We start from the raw sequence: 21,121 nt of genomic DNA on the forward strand, positions 1-21,121 counted from the left end.
TTTAAATAAAACAGCACCTTATAAATATCTAATTAGTGATAGATCATTAGTGATTCATAGTTTCTTAATGTTGTAGCAGAACTGTTTGCAGTGTTCTTCTTTATATGTAACAGAAACACTCGTAAAGGTTAAATGAACAATGAATAATTTCAACAAACTGGTATGTACTTGAGGGTATACAATGGTAGACATCTTATCTGGTGATCTTCAAAGGATACAAACAAGTGCGAGACATAGTCATATCTTCAAAGAATAAAGAATTAGGTGAGTGGCTGAGCAGTGGTGGCACTTAACAGAATGCCTGTCTGTGCACTAGGCACACGCCGCACAAGGTAGGGTAAAAAGGACAGTTCATGTGAACATTTCTGGGTTGTAGTAGATGTTCTCTCCCTCATAGAACTCAGTGCCTATCCAGACAAAAGTTATTTACGCACAGCAGCTAGTTATGGAAAGCAGTAGATGGTAAATACTACATGTAAAATATAACAGGAGAGTTCTGGGAGGAAGTAGAGGAGTGAGATTGCTGAGATTTATAATTGTCAAAGAAAGCTTCAAGGAGGAGGTGGAATCTGGGCAGGGCTTGGGAGGCTGGGATTTGAAGCAGAATGGAGGAGGCTATTTGAGGTGCCGAGTGAGGTCAGAGCCTGTGTGAGTGATAGAATAATTCATAGTCTAGCTTAGTGAGAATAGACTCTTGATATTTAAGGCTGGGACTAAATTGGAGTGAGTGGGGTCTGGAAAGCCAGGCAGTAAGGAATAAAGGTTTTTATGTTCTGACAGTGATATGAGGACTGTGGCTGCCCAGGGAGATAGAGGCAGAGAGTTTAATCATGATTGTAGTCTCCCTGGGGGCGGATCAAGATTGAAATTGAGGTGATGCTGTCAAGAGATGGACACAAGCTTTTGAGACTATGGAGTAGATGGGACTTGCAATTCGCAATGAGAGCAGAGAGGGTGAGAAATAAAGAAGAGGTGACTCTGATAGTTCTAGTTTGGAAGGCTACAAGAAAATGGATTGCAAACTGAAATGGGAATCCCAGGAGAGAGAATCAACTTAAAGGGAGAACTATAAATTTGATCTTGTGTGTGTAGAGACTTTTGAAGGGATGGAATACTTTTATAGAAACATCTAGGAAGTGGTCAGGGCCATAGAACTAGGACTCCTCTGACTTGAGGTCACCAACTATCTGTAATAAACCTCTCTTCCTACAGGCCCTTTAACTTGTTGCCTCTACTTAGTCACCATTTCTTCCTGCTAGACAGATTTTAAATTGGAAAGCAAAGTGACAGGATCTGATTGGGCTACATGGCCTGGTGAGGGCAAAGCCTGGGGCAGGGTTGACTAATTAAGAGGCTACAGTAGTAATTTGTGTGATAGAGAATGGTGGTCTGGACCAAGGTGGTGGCAGTGGGGATAGAGAAATGTCTTGAACAAATAAAAGGTAGAAAATGTAAAACTTAGGGTTTGATTAGATAACGGAAATGTAACCACAACTCCCACGTTTCTGGGCAGTTGGTCGGATGGGGAACTCTGGAGGAGAAGCAGGTCTGACAGGAAGATGATGGAGGGTTAAGCTTTGGGCAAATTGTTGGAGGGCTGCCAAATGAACTTGTTCAATTGCTGGCTGGTTTTAGAGATTCAGAGCTCTGGAGACATGTGTGGAGTGGAACATGTGGGTGATCTTGAAGCCTTGCGTGAAGGTGGTTCCCTCAGGAAAGGATGTGTGGGCATCGTAGCACAGAGTCCGGGGGAACACAGTGTTAGGTGTGGCAAGAGCAGAAGGTAGAAAAGCACTGGAGGTGACTTGGATCATGAAACCCAAGGGAAGTGAGCATTTCAAGGAACTACTAAAATATTCCAGATTGAACAAGTTTAGATGAAGACTAAAAAAAAAGTGACAACCTTTGTCTGAGCAGCTATATTGAGAGCGATAAAAATAAGATACAGATTACACTGGACTCCAGCGTGAATGGGAGTAAAAAGTGTGGCAAGCATTGAAAGTAGTGTGTGTAAAGGGAAGAGAAGAAAGGAGATGGACGGTAGCCGGATGAAAGACTCAGGAAAGTTATTTATTTATTTGTTATTTTATTTACAGGGTGGTGCAAAAGTAGGCTTACAGTTGTTTGTATGGAAATAATACAGTAGTTAATAAATAATAATACAAGAGTAAACTGTGTTTCCCGGACTCACAACTGTAAACCTACTTTTGCCCCACCCTGTATTTAGGCAGAAGAACTAATCATGTTTAAATACTGATGGCAAAGTGTCAGAGGGATGGGCAGGCAAGCAGTATTTTTATGCTATAATTTAAAAAAAGTTACTGAGAATTGCTTAGTGTTTCCATGAAGTAATATGTCAAATAGAAACAAACAAAATTTCGGATGTTATAAGAGCAGCAGGATTTCAAACTTTTTGAAAGCATGCTAGTGATTTAGGTTTTTTAAAGGGCTTTTCCACCCTGTGGCTTGCTTTTATTCAGAGCATTCTGTTTTAAATGTAGTCTGGTAGTGGCTTATACCAATTTTTAAAAAAGGTTGTTTAGATGAAAAATGGTAACATTCTTATGACCCTGGAACCTTTTGCTAGTTGACTTGTATTCATTTTTTTCCTTTTTATTAAATAATTAGATGATATTTTTCAGTGTCAACTGAGACATTCATAGGAACTAAATTTTTAGGGCAGTTATATTGGAAAATTAGATTCCCCCAACCCATACCATATAAGTGGAAATTAAGTACCTCAAACCTGTCCATCTACCTTGAGCACACCTTGTTCTTCTTAGCCTGTTGATACATTATAGCCATGGGTGTGATCCAGGAGGAATAAAGAGAAGGCAAGGCAAAATGAGGAGACCATGCTAAAAATGCGGGGTCCTGGGAGATGCTTGAATCTTGTGAGAGAGAAAGTTTTGATTGAAGTAGACATTTGAACAGACCAGGAAGTTGAAGCTGGCAGTGGTTGATCCTGAGTATGCCAGGCTGACTCTATAGTATAGTATGCAAATTGGCTTATATCATTACTTACCCTTTCTCTCCATTTCCCACTTTCATGATTTTTTCTTCTTTCTGTATCCTTCCTCTCCTTTACACCTTCTATCCTGGTAGAGCAGGAACACAATTCATCATTTGAGAGCAAAAGTCAGCAGACAATACCTGAGCATATGTTCAGCTGGTGCTTTGTTTTTGGGAGAGAGACATGACCCTTCCCAAGGGAGCTTGACAGGAGAGCAGGGAGGCAGAAAGGTAAATAAGTAAGTGAGTAAGAAAGTAAGTAAATAAATCAATAAATAGATAAATTCTTAGTGCCATAGTGGAAGCCTATATTCTGTGTGCTTGGTATAGCAGAAGAGGGACTGGGAAGCTCTCCCTGGGGGTGACTCAGGCTGAGCTTGGAAAAAGGAGCGGGTATTTTTGTGAACTAGACAGGGGTGTTAAGGGTATACAAGGTCCAGAAATAGGAGATGGAAAGGATCAGACTAAACCAGGAAAGGGAAGAGGGGGACTGCCTGCCCCTTCAAGTCATTTTCTCCCAGTATGCTTCACTGAGTGAATGCAACGTAGCGTTCAATTTGAGGATTTGGTTCTCCTCTGGAAATTTTGCATGCCTTCCTGTGTAAGGGGCTGTGTTTGGAAGGAGTTTTTATCCTTTGATGATTTCTGATGCTATGAAACTATAGCAATAATTGGTTAACCATAAAAACTTTATTAATAATCACTTCTTGCAAGTCTATGTTTGGGTTCATTTTTTTTCCTAAAGATTTTATTCTTTTTTTTTTAGAGAGAAGGAAGGGAAGGAGGGAAGGGGGTGGGGAGAAACATCGATGTCAGGGAGAAACATCGATGCCAGAGAGAAACATCGATTGGTTGCCTCTTGCATGTGTCCTGACTAGGAGTTGAACTGGGACTCTTTCCCTTTGTGGGACAGTGCCCAACCAACTGAGCCACACCGGTCAGGGCTGAGTTCATTTTTCTTTGCGTGATCCAGAGAATCATAAATCATGCCAATGCCAGTTGTCTTGCCACCACCAAAATGGGTTTTGAATCCACGTTCAAAGATGTCATCGATTGTGGTCTTGTACATTTTGGTTAGTTTTTTGCTGATTTTTTTGTTTTGGGTACTGTTGCTTTCCCAGGGTGAAGAACATCAATAACCATTCGTTTTCACTGAAGTAGTTGGTTGGTGCAGATAGCTACTGTGTTGCTCATGATGGTGGTTGCTCTTCAGGCAGCCAGGGAGGAAAAAAGCTGGATCTTTTATAGATTGTGAAAATAGAGTGAGATATTGTCCAAATCTGTAGAAGAAATAATCATTTGGCTCTGATAGAAACAGCTGTACCTGGGAAATACTATACCTGCAGAAAACAATTTAGGAGATAGGCCAATAAAAAGGCTACCTGGGAGGAGAAGTACGATGGGTTGATTCAAATCCTAAAATGAGTAAACGGTGGGTCATATTTGGAGTGGAGATGTCTCGCCTTGCCTTCTCCCCATCCTTCTGCAGATGAACAGACTTATGTTTTCTCTGAACAGGTGGTTGAACCTCAGATTAACAAACTTTAACTTTAATGCTGATTTTTCACAAATGTGAATTAGGATATATGAATATCTCCATTCACATCTTATCCTTTGAGGGCAGGAATATACCTTTTACATGTGTGCTTGCATGTGTGTATGTATGTTATGGGAGAGGTAACCCTCTTGTCTGGGGCCAATATAGGGCATATATACATTTTTTCTTTCCTGGTTATAAATGGTGATATTAATCAGGGATTAAAAACTAGTATGAAGTGACCATAAATATACTTTTATGATGATTGTTATTTAGTTATGCTAAAATTTTATCTTCCCAATTCAGTTGGAATAATTTCATTAACAGTGCCATAAGGAATAGGATATATGGTTGAATTTTCTTTCAGAGAATTGCTTAGTTACATTGTAGCCAATTAAGTTTTGCGGATGTTATCAGTGGCATTAAATGCAACCAAGTGTGGTGTTAAGTAAAATTAGAAAAATTATTTTAGTTAAAAAATAACTTGAACTTAAAAGTAACTTGATCTAATAAATGTAGCAAATGTAGGTCTTAAGAATAACGTATTTTTACTTAAACCACAAAATGATCATTTAAGTTTATTTTTAATATCCTTGTTTTTCCTCATTAAACTACATATACAGTTTAGTATTTGTGTAGCATATTGTCATTATTGTTTTTAAATTTGTTAGTAAGTTTACAGTAGATAAGTTCAAGTATTTCACTTTTGGAAACATGCACTAGAAATGATATTTCTGTTGAAAAATTATTTTTTCTATAATCAAGACTTTAAAAATCACATAATTACAAAATAAATAATAGCTTTTTTTATGACTGGTGATTTTGTTTAAAATCTACTAGAAAGGTACAAGAGAAAGGTTTGGTTGAAAATATAAATGTTGCTATAAAATTTTGTGTTCTATCCCGCTTGTTAATAAAAACATTTTAAAAGGTTAAAAAACACCCAGCAACCCAGTTTATCTTAAAAACAAAGGCCAAGTAACCAAGCACAAAACTAAAACATATGATCAAAAACAGCCCTGGATTTCTGGGGTGCTGTGAATGGTGGGAGAGAGATTCCAGTCTCTGTGCTGTGGCTAGCTGCCTTCTTGGCTAAACAGTTTACTGCACTTGGGCGTTTGTTTCCTAATCTTTAAAATGTGGTCGGTATGGTGAGCTTGGGCATTAAAATAAGTGGTTTCTGAGTTCATTTTACTTATGTCCAGTGTTTAAGGGATATGTCTCTGTGATTGGTTTTCTAATCTGTACTCAAGTAGACTTCATCTAAGTGGAGTTTGGTGTAGAATTTTTTTACATGACATTATTTGGGAGTAAATGTTCTTAAGATACTATCTGAATAGTTATAAACCTAAAATCTTTATTTATGTTTAAAATTTTAGGTATGCAATACCCCCGGAGCATGGGAAACGACTTGAAAGACTAGCTCAAGGTAAACCTGCTTTCTGTATTTCTCATCTAGATAGGTTCTTTGTTTTTGAGATATTTTTACAGTGTAGAATGTCTATGTGTTAATTTCATTATTTTCAAGTTATTGGCTATTAAATGTTTCTCTAATTGAATATTTTAAATATTTTTCACATTAGTATATGCATAGTTTTCCTGGTTGCATAATCTTCATGGTTGTTTTAATTGGCCATTTAGTATTTCATCATGATTACACTCAACCTATTTTGGTCATATCCAATATTTTTCTCTTTTATATAATGTATTAACTTCATTGTGTCAATAACATTTTTCCTTAAGTTACATCCTTGAGATAAATTCCAAAGACTACTGATGCTGCATCTCAGTGTGCAGGTGTTTTATGAACACTTACTATGTTGTCAGATCATTTCACCAAAGGGTGATTTCTGATTCCCAGTTCTTGTTTGGCCCCCTTGGCCTATGATTGCCCTTATGGGAATATGAAGGTAAGTGTCCCCAGGTTACTGGAGGAGGATGAGAATGTATGTCTTATTAGGCTGGCAAAATGAAACATTCTTTACTTGAACTTGATCTATTATTTTTTGGCTTTGTCCACCATTATTTTTGGGAAGTCTTTTGATGGTTTTACCTGTGTCCAATTGTATTTGCAGACAATATCTTCCTTTTTTCTTCTCTGTCTTAAAGATATACTTGCCTTCATCTTCTTATATAAGGAAGAAGAATCTGATTCACCTCCTGCCAACTTCATCTCCTATTTTGCTAATCACACCTTGCAAAGAAGTAGGCTGATAGTGACTTATTTTCTGGGGAAAGAAAAGTTTTATTGAGCTACAACTTAGGATAAGATGTTCTGCTTTTATGCAGGATTGACTCCTCAGCGAGTATTGCCCTTTTAGTCAGGTGCTAATCTAAGGTGCATTGGTATGTTAGGTTTGTCTTCTAGTAGAAACAGAATTTTGCCCCTGCTTTATGGAAGCCTTTTTTAAAAATAATGAAACTGGCATACCAAGAAACTGCATTCTTTGACTTGAGAGTTCTGAACAAAAATTGTTAATAACATCTAAAAGTTACTTTCCTCCAAATTATATTGATAGAAACATTTTAGAAGGAATAGTTACGTATCACATTTGTAGGATTATTATAATTTTGGCAAGTAATAAGTATAAAGCCTTAGTGTTTTTATAATGTGATACATTATAGTAATAATAGTAATGTAACTGTAATCTTGAATTTTGTTGGGGGCTGTTTTCACGAATATTAAGGTAGGTGAATCCTGGTTCTGGATAATAGATTAAAGCACAGCTTAGAAAATGATTACCATAATGCTTAAATACATAGGCAGTGAACTTTGTGCTAAATCTATATGCTGAACTATCTTCCTTGTAGTAGTTACTCTATAATTATCTATTTGCCTCAGTACCAGAGAACTTTTAAAATGAAGTCAGTGTAAACTTTACAGTATGGAGTCACACTAAAACTTCAGTGGGAATATGTCTGTAACCACTTTGATATAATCTGTCTGAAAGTGACATTCCAGGAAAATAGGTGCCATTTCTTTAATCAATAAGAAGTTAATAAACTTGAAGGATGAAAAAGAACTTTAAACTCAACTGCATGTTTATTCAAAACTGTTTTGCAGCATAATTTGAGAAATGACATGGGGAAAAGACCCTATAAGATAGTGGAGGATTACCATCCATTGACCAGATGCCAGCCAAATTAATTAAATTCTGCTAAATAATTAAGATGATAAAATAACACGGTAAATATGATGGAACATTGTAGGATGTCTAGGTCAAGGCAGCACCTGATACATAAAGTGGAAAGCGGCCTTGGGTATTTTCCATTATCTTGTCTCCACATCATAATTATCACACTTGCCTTTTCTGCATGAATGCTTTCATCTTTCGTTCCTGTTGAAATCTTGATTGACTGTGGCACCTACAAATATTTTCTCTGAAAGACATCAGGGCTGCATCTAATAAAGCTAGGAGTTTGATTTTGCCCTTCAGCTGCTTTCTCCTTTATACAGGTTTTTTTTTCCCACTATTATGTAGATATAAATGTAATAAAAAACCTCCAGTGAATTGTTGCAATTTTTATACTTGTTATGTTCGCCTATAATGCCATTGCATTCTTTCTAATTTTTGGTTTGATACAATTGAATGGAAAGTATAAAGGAGAATAGAGGTATAATGTTAAATCATAAATGACAGCTTCGAAGATTTTCAGTTTTCAGAATGTCTAAATCTCATCCATTTTAGAAATAAAACAATATCTTTGCTCTTCTATTAAGTTAAGCAAAATATGGCTTAAAGACAATTGGGAATGGCTAAACACTTTTGTGAAGGACTATATTCCATTGGTTTTTTTATTATGAATAAAATGCCTATATTTAATAAAAATGAAAGAGGGCTTACTTTGGTCAAAATTTTGGTTGCTGGGGAGAGAATATGTGAGTTAGGACTTCGCAGCTGATTTTAGAAGTGTGAATGATCAGCAGGAATCTTGTTTGAAATGACAGGATGGTAGAAGTGAATAAATTGATTCTTTTATGTCCTTATGTTCACTTGTAACAAGTGTTTTAGTTTTGACTTATTAAAAACAACATTCAGCAAAAAAGAATATAAGTATCATTATGAAGGATTATTTTAGTTTCTTTTAAAGTTATTTTTCAGGTGTGTGTGTGTATGTTTAAATGACTGTTAATCTTAAATTTAAGCCCGTGGAGCAGATTCTTAACCTGATATGCAGAGATCTGTATTCCAGGAGATGGACTAGCATCTGTGGGAGGATGCGGGCAGGCTGTGGATTCTCTGTAATTATATTTATAATTGGACATATATGTACATTTCTGGGATGCTATCATGAAATCTTAAAAGGGTTTGTTCCAAAAGAGATGCTATCAAGGGATTAGAAAATAGCAATAAATATGCCATTTTTAATTCTGTGAACAGATTCTGAATTGACCTGTTCTCATACCTCAGTCTTGGAGGTAGGAGAATGTACTTTTATAAGCTTTCACATTGGCAAGTGCATTATTTTCTTAAGCATTCATTTAGCTGATGGTCTGAAAATATTATATGAAAATGTCTTGTTTTGAAAGACTAATAAATAAAATACCTCTGATTATAAGCAATTTTAAGGGGCTCCAAAAACCATTGAAAAAATGAAGAAGTCCAGTGATATATCCTTTCCTTCATGCCAAATTCATGCTTAAGGCATGGAGATTGATGTATGGTGTGCCAGGGTATGTTTGTTTTCATTTTACTATCAATCGAGTTGCATTAAGAATGGTGACACAATCCTTACACTTAATTTCTGCATAATTTGATGTTAGATATCACTATGTTTAAACTTTTGAATATTTTATAGCCAGCCATGTCTCTATCCTAGTAGGATTTTAGACATCAAACAGTAATATATAACATACACCAAGCTAGCATGATTTGAATGTGGGGTGAAATAAAATTCTGAGAAGTGGCAGTAGAGAATGGGAAGGAAGAATTCAGGAAGGGAATGCCAGTTAGCAGGGAGGAGTTACTGTGGAGGGAAATTAAGCGTTCTTTGATTCTGCAGGGTGGAAGCAAGGCCAGGAAAGCCCTGGTTAGATCGAATGTGATTTGTTTAGCCCAAAGTGCCTAGCCTGTAGAGTCCTGGATGACCTTTGTGTGTATGGTCCATCTGTCCTGTCAAGGGGGTGGGGTGGGGGGGAGTGGGGGCTGAAAGTGATCTCAGGATATAGCACAAAACTGTGATGGCCCATATACCTGTTCGATGGAGCAGAAATGACCCAGCAGCTTGAAATGGGAAAAAGGCACCCATTACACAATGCACTCTGTTCAAGAGAAAGAAAAAATACGGCAATTGTTTAGGAGAACCACCATCTTTCTAGATACCATCCATGATAAGTATGGAGTTCTCATGATTGCCCTCTTGGAGATCTCCATGGAGCTGTATCTCTACCAGTAGAGATGCTGATAGGTTGTGGAACACTTGGAGCTGAGTGAAGCCTGCAATGTGGTAATTTTCTGTCAATTTCTGAGTAATTAATTGCTCACCGAACAGTAGGAAGCAGGAGAGGCCAACTGCAGTTTAAACACCTAATGTTGTTCTCTTAGGTATGAATATGGGTAAAAATAACCAGGTTTTTCTTCATGTAATGTAGCTCATTGGTTTATTCTATTAATCTTTTATGTGTAAATGCTATCTAAAAGCATTTCTCAAAGTAGCAGTCCTTCCATATTCTTTTTCTGTGTTTTTTTTCCTTACCATTCATTTGTATAGTTGCTATACCAATGGTCATATGAATACTGCAAAAACCATTTAAAAATTCTATCAAAGCATACTTGGGTAAATTTTAATTATATTCATATGAAATTATCTTAAAATCTATTGCTATTTTGGACATATATTCTCCATGTCTGATTTCTCCATCTTTTGTCCCTCCTTTTTTCCTTTTCTCTTTCTTTCCTTTCTGAAAAAGATTTTATTTATTTTTAGAGAGGCGGGAAGGGCAGAAGAAAGAGAGGGAGAGAAACATCAATGTGTGGTTGCCTCTCACACACCCCTCATTGGGGACCTGGCTGCAACCCTGGCATGTGCCCTGACTGGGAATCGAACCAGCGACCCCTTGTGTCGCAGTCCAGTGCTCAATCCACTGAGCCACACCAGCCAGGGCAACTTTCCTAAGTAATTAATAACTAAATTCAACTTCTGCAAACTATTGTTTATATACCTATAGAAACTGTTACTAAACTTTGATTAATAGATCTTTCTCCAAGGCTGAAGCTTTGGTGATTTAATAGCCATAGTATGTGTTTGTGTTTGTCACATGGGGTTTGGATTTTAAAAGAATTTCTTAGTAATAGCTAATATGTTAGAAAATGTAAACCGGTTGACAATTTGGAAAAATTTTTATCTGACAGATAGAACACTATTTTTAGAACATACTTGCTCTATTTCTAACACAATTTAAAAACATGTAATGATTTTTTTGGGGGGGATATGACTGATTGAGATAAAACACACTTTCAGTAAAAGCTACCCCCCACTGATATGCAGAGTCTGTCCAGAAGGTATCCAGCCATGCAGTATGAAAAATTGAGACATTTATTGAAGAAGATACAAGAAACATTGTATGTAGGGCAATGACACCTCAGTCCTCCTCAAAGTAGGCACCTTGGGACCTTACACAGTTCTCCCAATCGCCATCAGCTGTCCCATTGTATTTTCCTGAATCTCATCAACGCTCTGAAATCTCATCCCTTTCAAAGGTGATTTTAGTTTTGGGAAAAGCTAGAAGTTGCAGGCACCAAATCTAGGGTATAGGGGGATTGAGTCACCTGGGTGATTTGCTATTTGGTCAAAAACTTTGCACGAGATGTGATGCATGAGTGGGTGTGCTGTAGTGATGAAACTGCCAATCACCAGCTGCCCACAGCTGCGGCCTTCTGAATCATCTGAATAGTTTCCGTGGAGGAATGTTCAAGCTTAACGCAAAATTGGATGCAGATTCATTGCTTTATTCACAGTCATTTTGAAGGTGACGGCTACACAGTACACATGCTCACTCAACTGTGTCTACCATTCCCACTAACTATTACAGTGAAGTCGTTACTGTTCACGCATGTGCATTCCAGTCCACTTTCCTTGGCTTCCAGGTAACATTGATGTCACACAAACTATTCTTGTTATATTAACAATGGCTGGACTTTTTCTGGATGACCTCGTACCATGTATTGAGTTTTGACAAATACATATAATGGTGTAAATACCACCATTATTGAGCCATAGAGCAGTATCCTAATAAAGTTCTCTTATGCCCTTTGTATCCCTTCAACCAGCCACTGGCAACCACTAGTCTGATTTCTCCCCCTTGAATGTCATTAAAGTGGAATTATACAATAGGTAGACTTTTGGATCTCATTCTTTCACTTAGAATAATACTTCTTACATATGATCACTTTTATATTGAATACAGGGCATCCTTGGATGTGTCCTGGTACTTGAGAGGGCTTATGTGATTCTATACTTTCCCATGTTACACAACTCCCAGCAGTACTGTGGCAGGCTTAGCAAAGGTGGTTGTTGGATGCTTTTAAGATTTCAGGGCTCTTTTGGGATCCCTGGAGCACATAATCCTTAGTATGCTGGACTTCATCTCTCTAATATGTTGTTTGGATTGGAAGAATGGTTCCAAAGACCAACTTTGCTTGTTTACCACTGCATAGTATCTTAAAAAAGGGAAAAGTATATTATTGAGTTTATTTTGTTAGGGATTGAAGGCCGGAAGTGTTCCATTTTTGCAGATAATATAAACAATCTATCAGTTACTAAAAATTGAGTTACTGAGTAGCCTATTATAACTCTGTATTATTACTCTCCTTCCTTTGGATGCTCTAACCACAAGAGTTCTTTTTGGAATAAGTGTTTAAACTATTTTATTCCATGAAACCTATGCAATATTGCAGTTCTAATTTTTTATTATTTATTTAAAATGGAAATGTATGTACTCTTACTATTTAATAATTTTGTAGAAATTTAGTTTTTTTCAAACTTTTCTTTCAGTTTTTCTCAACCCCAAATTAGATATCATTTTAGTGGAAGCCCGTTGGTATACCTGTCATAGAAACTACTAATGTGTTAGTTGTAGAGAGGAATTGGTATGGGGAGGAATAAGTTGTAGAGTAGTTGTCCCTACTTGTCTCATAGTTTGGAAAGTGAAATAACTGATTATCTTCTCTGTTTGGTCGTTTTAGTTTTATAGAATTTTTACTTGAAGCCCATTTGTGAGTAATTTGGAATCAAGAGTAAAATTTAATATTTCATTTTAAAACAGCAGAGTTAAAGAAAACATTGAAGAATCTGTAGGTCTATAGGTGAATAAAAATAAAACATGAAGCAATGTAGTTTAACCCTAGTTGTGCTGGACTGTTAGAACTCTTTTAATGGGGGAGAAGTTCATTTTTGTTACTTGTGACCAGCACTCCTTGCTAAGTATGGGTCATAAGGCCTAAGGGAATAAGATAATTTTTAAGATTTAGTAACCATTGACTTTTTATAGTAACTCCCCAGCTAGTTCTGTGGGTCTATTGAGACAGAGATCCACCTTCTCCACTAGCAGGCTGCAGAGGTGGTGGAATACAAAGGTTCTTTGAACTAACATGATGACTAGAGTCAATATGGTAGAAGAGAGTAATAGAGATAATAATAATGGCTACTATTTCCTGAATGTTATTATGTGTAAAGTAAACTAAATTTTTTTAATTGAGGTAAAATTTATATAACATAAACTGTTAACCATTTTGAAGTGTATAATTCAGTAACATTTAGTGTATTAATATTGTGTAGCCATCACTTCTATCTAGTTCCGGGACATTTTCATCACTGTAAAAGGAAACCCTGTATCTATGAATCAGTCATTCTCTGTTCCCTCCCCCTCCCAGCCCCTGGCAGCTTTTGTCTGCTTTCTTTTTAGGTATTTACCTTTTCTGGATATTTCATATACCTGGGATCATATAATATATGACTGGCTTTTTTCATGCGGCATGTTTTTTAAGTCATAGCTTCTGTCAGTACTTGATTTATGGATGAGGAATATTTTGTTGTATGCATATACCACATTTGTTCATCAGTTTATCAGTTGATGGACATTTAGGTTGTTTCTACATTTTGACTATAGATACATTTCTTGTGCATTATCTGGCTGGATTCCCTTGAGGACCCTGTAAAGACAGCCACTATGGAAAACAGTAGGGGGGTTCCTCAAAAAATTAAAAATAGAACTATCATGTGATCCAGCAGTTCCACCTCTGGATATATATCTGAGGGAAATGAAATCACTGTCTGCAAGAGATACATGCACCTCCATGTTCATTGCAGCATTACTTACAATAGCTAAGACATGGAAACAACCTAAGTGTCCACTGATAACTGAATGGATAAAGTAGATATGTTATATATATACGATGGAATATTATTCAGCCATGAGAAAGAAGGAAATCCTACCATTTCCTTCAACATGCATGAAACTTGAGGGCGTTATGCTAAGTGAAATAAGTCAGAAAAACAAATTCTATATGATCTTAGTTATATGTGGAATCAAAAACACCTGAATTTATAGATAACAGAGAAAAGATTGGTGGTTGCCAGAGGCAAGGGATGGGAGAAATGGGTGAAGGTGGTGAAAAGGTACAAACCTGCAGTTATGAGATGAGTAAGTTATGAGGATATACTGTACAGCATGGTGACTATAGTTAACAATACTATATTGAAAGTTACTAAGAAAGTAGATTTTAAAACTTCTCATCACAGCAAAAATACTGTAACATGTGAGGTAATGAATGCTAACTGAACATTGTTGTGCTAACCATTTAACAGTATATACATATATCAAATCACTCTGCTGTATACCTTAAACATAAGCAATGCTGTATGTCAATAAAGCTGGAAAAAGAGAACCCAGTGAGGAAGATAAACATAGCATCCTCATTATATGGATGGGGAAGTTGAGGAACTGAGAAATTATGATGCTCATCAAAGCTATGTGAATGTTAGAATTGTGTTTTGAATCCATGCCTCTGCAAGGCTGAACTCCAAGTTCTTTTTTTAAAAATTATATTTCATTAATTAGGCTATTATAGTTGTCCCAACTTTTCCCCAATTTCTCCGCTCCACCCAGCACCCTCTATCCCTCAGGCAATTCCCCCACCATTGTTCATGTCCATGGGTCCTGTGTATAGGTTTTTTGGTTACTCGATTTCCTGTACTGTATTTTACATCCCCATGGCTATTCTGTCACTACCTATTTGTACTTCTTAATCCCCTCACCTTTTCACCCATTGCCCCATAACCCCTTCCATCTGGCAGCCATCAAAATGTTCTCTGTATCCATGATTCTGTCTGTTGTTCTTGTTTGCTTAGGTTTTTTAGATTCCTTTGTTGATAGATTTGTATTTATTGCCATTTTATTGTTCATAGCTTTGATCTTTATCTTAAACAAGTCCCTTTAACATTTCCTGTAATAATGGTTTGGTGATGATGAACTCCTTTAGTTTTTTCTTGTCTAGGAAGCACTTTATTGGCCCTTTGATCCTAAATGACAGCTTTGCTGGGTAGAGCATTCTTAGCTGGAGGTCCCTGCTTTTCATGACTTCGAATATTTCTTGCCAATCCCTTCTAGCCTGCAAAGTTTCTTGTGAGAAATCAGCTGACAGTCTTATGGGAAATTCCCTGTAGGTAACTAACTGCTTTTCTCATGCTGCTTTTAAGATTCTCTCTTTATCTTTAACCTTTGGGAATTTAACTATGATTATATCGTAGAGTGGGCCTGTTTGCATCCTTCTTGTTTGGAACTCTCTGTGCTTCCTGGACTTGCATGTCTATTTCCTTCACCAAATTGGGGAAGTTTTCTTTCATTTTTTCAAATAAATTTCCAGTTTCTTGCTTTTTCTCTCCTTCTGGCACCCCTATGAAGCAAATGCTGGAATGCTTGAAGTTGTCCCAGAGGCAAGCATGCACTATCACTGTTTTTTGGATTCTTTTTTTCTTTGTTCTGATTGGTTGTTTTTTGCTTCCTTATGTTCCAAATCATTGATTTGATTCTCAGCTTCACCCACTCTACTGTTGTTTCCCTGTAAATTGTTCTTTGCTTGAATTAGTGTATCCCTCATTTCTGACTGGATCTTTTTTATGTTGTCGAGGTCCTCACTAAGTTCCTTCAGCATCTTTTTGACCAGTGTATTGAACTCTGCATCTGATAGATTGCTTATCTCCATTTTGTTTAGTTCTTTTCCTGGAATTTTGACCTGTTCTCTCATTTGGGCCATTTTTTTTTTGTCTGCTCATTTTGTCAGCATCCCTGTGTTTGTTTCTGTGTATTAGGTAGGGCTGCTATGATTCCATGTCTTGGTAGTGTGGCCTAATGTAGTAGGTGTCCTGTAGGGTCCAGTGGCATAGCCTCCCCTGTCATTCAAGCTGGTTACTTGATATGCCCTTTTTGTTGGTTCAGTAAACCCTCCTCTTGTAGTTGAATCTTGATTGCTGTTTGCAGGTCAATGGGAGGGATTTACCCAGGCTAGTCAGTTGCAGGAACTGGCCGTGTCTTTTGACCACCAACCTCCACCCTCTATGCAGGAACAGCTGTGCAGGGGCAGGGCAGGGTAATGGTGTTCCAGTGTGGTCTGTAGCTGTCCTCTGGTTGTGTAGGCTCTGGGGTTTCCTGGGTGGTGAAGGCCAAGGTTAGCTCCAACCTGTGTTCTGCCTGGGGCCACTCTGCCTGAGCTATAAAGCAGTCTGAGATAACTCTTACTTGTGCTGGGCTTAGAGATTCCAGGGCAAAGCCAGGCTCTGAGGCTGGCCTGGCCAGTGCTAGTGCTGGACCTGAGGCCACTTAGCAAGAGGTAGGGAAGCTGAGGGCTTACTGAGCCCAGCTGTTGCTTGTTTGAGAGGATGTTAGGAAGTTGTGAAGCATAAGCCAAGACCAGCCATTTATATGGAAAAGTCGCTGTTAACAGCTTGGGTGGGCCTGTAAGCTGGATCAGATAGAGTCTCAGGGATCTCCAGGGTGGGGCAAATGGGGTTAGCTAGGTTCATGGAGTCTCAGATATGGCATCTGCCTGCCAGCTCTGTGGCTCTGAGTGGGGAGGGTTCAGAAAAGGGACAGTGGCCTCTGCCGATCTTTATGTCTGGGAGAAAACTGTTCCCTAGCTCCTGCCTTGATGCCAGACACTTCAGTTCATCTCTGTATGCCACTGGTGAATTCAAGCTGCCACCCGGGTGCTGGAGCACAGAGGGAGAGTCTGAGTATATCCACGTGCAGGTTCTTTAAGCGGAACTGCTTGGGACTCCAGAATTTTCTTCCACTGACTCAATTTCCACTGGTTTTTGTAGCCAGAAGCTGTGGGGACTTAACTTCCTGGCACTGGAGTCCCTGGTTGGGACTCCTCACACCTGAGATATACCTCTCAAATTTTTATCTACCACATGTGGATGTGGGATCAGCTCGTTTTGCATCTCTGCCCCTCCTACCAGTCTTTATGGATGTGATATCTTTAATTCCATAATTGTCAGACTTCAGTTCAACTCAATTTTTGATGGTTCTGATGGTTGTTCTATAGTTTGGTTGTAATTTTGATGTGGATGTGCAAGGAGGCGAGGCATGTTTCCCTATGCCTCCATCTTGACTGGAAGTACCAAGTCTTAACCACTGTTATTCTCTTTGTTTTTCTGACCATGTAGACAAGCTGAAAGTGGCTTCATATAACTGAAACAATTTGGTCTTTGGTATAAAACCTAGCTCCACTGTTTAATACTAAAAATGTTACATGTTTGTTGAGTGTAGTAAAGGAGAGGGGAAAGTTGGTGCACAAGTAATCTTGTGTGTTAAGTGCCTATTAGATGAGATTGCATAAGACTTGTTCAAAGTACCATAGAATAGTTTGCATATCACAGTAAGCTACCTGTCAAATGCTTCCACCAAAATAGACCTACAGGAGAGGATAGTAAAAACCCCACCACCTTACAATACTCTTGCAGATTTGGTATCTTGTTCCCCTTGTATATTTGTTTTTATGTAAAAATAAACCAAGAGGTTTATTATGAGAAAAGTAGAAAGATATGTCAAGTTTATGTGTATATTCTTCTCTACCTGGCATTATAATCTAGTGCCCTGGCTGCTATTTTCACTACTGGATGATTTAGCAGTCAGTTCTCCTTACTAGAACCTCTTGATCTTCAAGACTGTAAAAGAGTGGACTATACCACTTGGTGACCAGTAAATTGGAAAGTCTTATGGAATGTTACAGTAGAATGATTAAAATATAACTTTTACAGAAGATCTCTTCCAAATAAATTACTCAAAACTTAAAAAAAGAACATCAAGTAATTAAAGATTAGACTATAAAAAAATGATTCAGAAAGGAATATTTTTAAAGAACTTGCAAAAATTTTACCGCATACCATGCATTCTGTTTATTCCATGACTTTTAAAAACACTCTGATAGGCTCAAGTTGAATTTTTAGTTAAATGTTGTTTTTAATGTATCTGAGCTTTTTTGGTTATTTTTCATGTAAGTGACTCAAAAGTTGGTTTTTTAAAATTTGTTATGAAAGATACTAACATTTCTTTAGCTGGCATACGTCTGAGTTTCAAAAATGTTATATCTGATAATATTCTGGTTATATTGGCTTGCGTATATATTGAATAAAATACTTTCATAGACTGTGGTGTGAGGAGGGTGGGTATAAACTATGTATTCCTGCAGGTAAATGTATTTTGTACATTTGTACAAAATGTATGTATTTTGAGGTAAAGTTCATTTTGATATACATGCTTTGTATATAATTTGTGCTGTTTATGAGGTATTTTCCAGGGTGATGTAAAATATAATTCTGATAGCCTGTTGTAAATATAAATTCTAAACCAATGAGAAGTTCTTAATATACTGCAAATTACCTTCCTTCAGTGGTTTTCCAATTTAAATTAACTTATGACCAGTCACCACATTGTTCAGGTCCTGATTACAAATCCATATCAAAAGAAAATTAAATAGAGTCCTCTTTCTTCATTGATTTTAATTTAAAATATAATTCATTTAGTGCTGCACAAAGTTACAGATTTGAAAAGTTTGATAGATCCATTTAAACTGTATTATTAAAATACATGGATTTCAATGGGTTTTGTGTGTGGGGACCTCCCTGCTGTTCTTTACTCTGCAACAGGACTCAGGACATTTTATTGTGTAGATAGGGCCATTACATTAGTGGGTGCTTTCTTTCCATTCACTGAAGTCGGCATTCTTTAAAAGTTGCTTATTTGTCATAATGCTTTATTTTCTTTTTATATACTATTGAATATTAACCATGAAGAGAGGGCTGCATCAAATGACCATATGGGGCAAAATCATTCCTTTTATTCCCATTGGTATTGTAGAAAATGGTAGTATTTCTGTTGTTTCTGTTGGCATGTACTTTTTTTTGATTTTTGTTTATTTTTCTTTTTCAAAATCCAGGTGCAGATGCTTAAGCAGAATATACTGCTTTTTGCAGGTGGTTCCTTGTACCCTAATGTTTTTTCCTGGCTGTTTGATTAGTTCTCTTCTGATAATTTGTGGCCTCATACACTTGGTGGTGGCAGCCATAAAGGCTTATTTACTTTAAAAATATTTCCATAAAACCCCACTATCCTAAGAGATAAAAATGGTACATGATTATGTAATGAGTGCTTGTAATTCTTTTGTCAAAATGGTCATGTTCTTGAGCTTTTTGGATGTAGTGAGCCATGGAGTTAGATAAGGTAAAATTCACTTGGCAGTGGAGGAGTTAAATAAAATCTGTGCTTCAACCCACTTTACTCAAACATTGCACATGGCTTTCTGGAGAGCTCTATTTTCCCTAGAGTTCTCTCTTGGTGATTCTCATGTCTTTTCCATGTTTCTCTTCTCTTTCTCTTCTTGCTTGCCTACTCCCCTTACCATGGTAGTTTTTCCCACAGAGTGTGGAAGGTAAAGAGCAGGGCATCGAGCATGCTCATTGTCTTGTAGCTTGTGTGAGTTAATGAGTCTGCCTGAGACAGAACTGCAAGGTTGAAACCAGCAATGGAGAAAAACAACTGTGTTTTGATTTGTAATATAAGGTAGAAAAAAGAGAAAGCATGTTTAGCTTTCTCACTTAAAGTCCTCCTCAAAATGCTACTGTGAGTACCATACAGGTTGGTGAGACATGTTTGCAAGTGTTTGACTGTTGCAGGAAATAAGTAGCAGTTAAACTGTTTAAAATTGATCAGAAAGAAACAAAGAAAGGTGGGAAACTGTTGTGTGTCTACTGTATGCCTGGCATTGAGGCAAATGCTTCCGAATGATCACTTCAAAGAGTGTAAAATGAGAGATTTCTCTATTAAAACACATATTTACTTGTCTTAACCTCCCTTAATATTTTGTCCATTAATCAGATATTAGGCAGATTAAAATCAAACTTGTTAGAAATTGAAAACTTTTCATGTTTAGTAATTTTACATGTTATGAAAACAATCTTTTGTGGATCTTTTTGTTTAAAAGTCAGCTTTTGGTGATAAAAGAATGTATCTGTTAATTTTTAAGAATTCTGACTCTTGCCTTTGCTGTTTTGGCTCAGTGGATTGAGCGCTGGCCTGTGAACTGAAAGGTCACCTGTTTGATTCCCAGTCAGGGCACATGCCTGGGTTGTGGGTCGAGTCCCTGGTTGGGGCCATGCATTAGGCAAACAAATGATGTTTCTCTCGCACATTGATATTTCTCTCCCTCTGTTTCTCCCTCCTTTCCCCTATCTCTGAAAATAAATAAGTACAATCTTAAAAAAAAACCAAAACAAAAACAGAATTCTGAGTCTGATTTTTACTATGGGGTTCCCCCCCACTGCCCCCCCGGTGGTGAAGTTGGCCTGTATTTGCGTAAAGCTGTCATTTTGAAAGAATACCAGCACAAAACTTAAAATTGTCTGAAATTTTATCTTAATTGATATATTGCTGATTATATTTATTATTTCCATTTAGGTTTTTTCCCAAGCAGTTCTCAAGGGTGTGATGCATTTCTTCGCCACAAGATGACACTAATATCTCCCTCAGTGTTGAAGAAGTATGGTATTCCCTTTGATAAGGTATATTAGTATTACTCTTTAACAAATTAATTTATGTGTGTAGTATTTGCATTTAAGACAAATTTAACAAAGCTAATATAGCTTTGACTTTAGGTGGGGTTTTTAGGATGTGGGAGAAAAGTTCAGATTCATGTTTTATAAATATTAATTTATACATATGTAACTAAATAGTGATTTTAAGTTCCTTTTATTTTAGAATATATTTACTAGAAATTTCATGCTGTTACAGTTTACTTATAACTACTGATAATAAAATGTAGCACATTTGACAAAATAGGATGTAGTACTTCTACTTCGAAGCCATTTGTAAATGCAACATAATTTATGTCTATTTTTTAAAAAAAATTCAGAGCAGTTATTATTAGCAGTTTGCTGTTTAGAATCAATGATTATGCTACCATTATATTGCTTCTAAACACATTTAGACATAATACAATTGAGATTTCATTATGGATAAAATTGCCTGATGATTTAATAATCAGATATTGCTTCTTTGGGGTATTTCTGAAGATT

The 21,121-nt window shown here is 37.0% G+C and overlaps 1 protein-coding gene across 5 annotated transcripts in view; it reads left to right on the forward strand.

The window, feature by feature from the left end:
• Window positions 1–21,121, forward strand: part of KDM4C (lysine demethylase 4C) — a 408,417-nt gene that overhangs the window by 86,532 nt on the left and 300,764 nt on the right. For all 5 annotated transcript variants that reach the window (XM_054583127.1, XM_054583129.1, XM_054583130.1 and 2 more), the window contains 2 exons: window positions 5,929–5,978; window positions 20,505–20,608. In XM_054583127.1, coding sequence (XP_054439102.1) covers window positions 5,929–5,978; window positions 20,505–20,608 — 154 coding nt within the window. The remainder of the gene's footprint in view (window positions 1–5,928; window positions 5,979–20,504; window positions 20,609–21,121) is intronic.

This window comes from Pteronotus mesoamericanus, unplaced genomic scaffold (genome assembly GCF_021234165.1).
Source record: "Pteronotus mesoamericanus isolate MK-2021 breed Mesoamerican mustached bat unplaced genomic scaffold, CSHL_Meso_final contig_73, whole genome shotgun sequence".
NCBI lineage: Eukaryota > Metazoa > Chordata > Mammalia > Chiroptera > Mormoopidae > Pteronotus > Pteronotus mesoamericanus.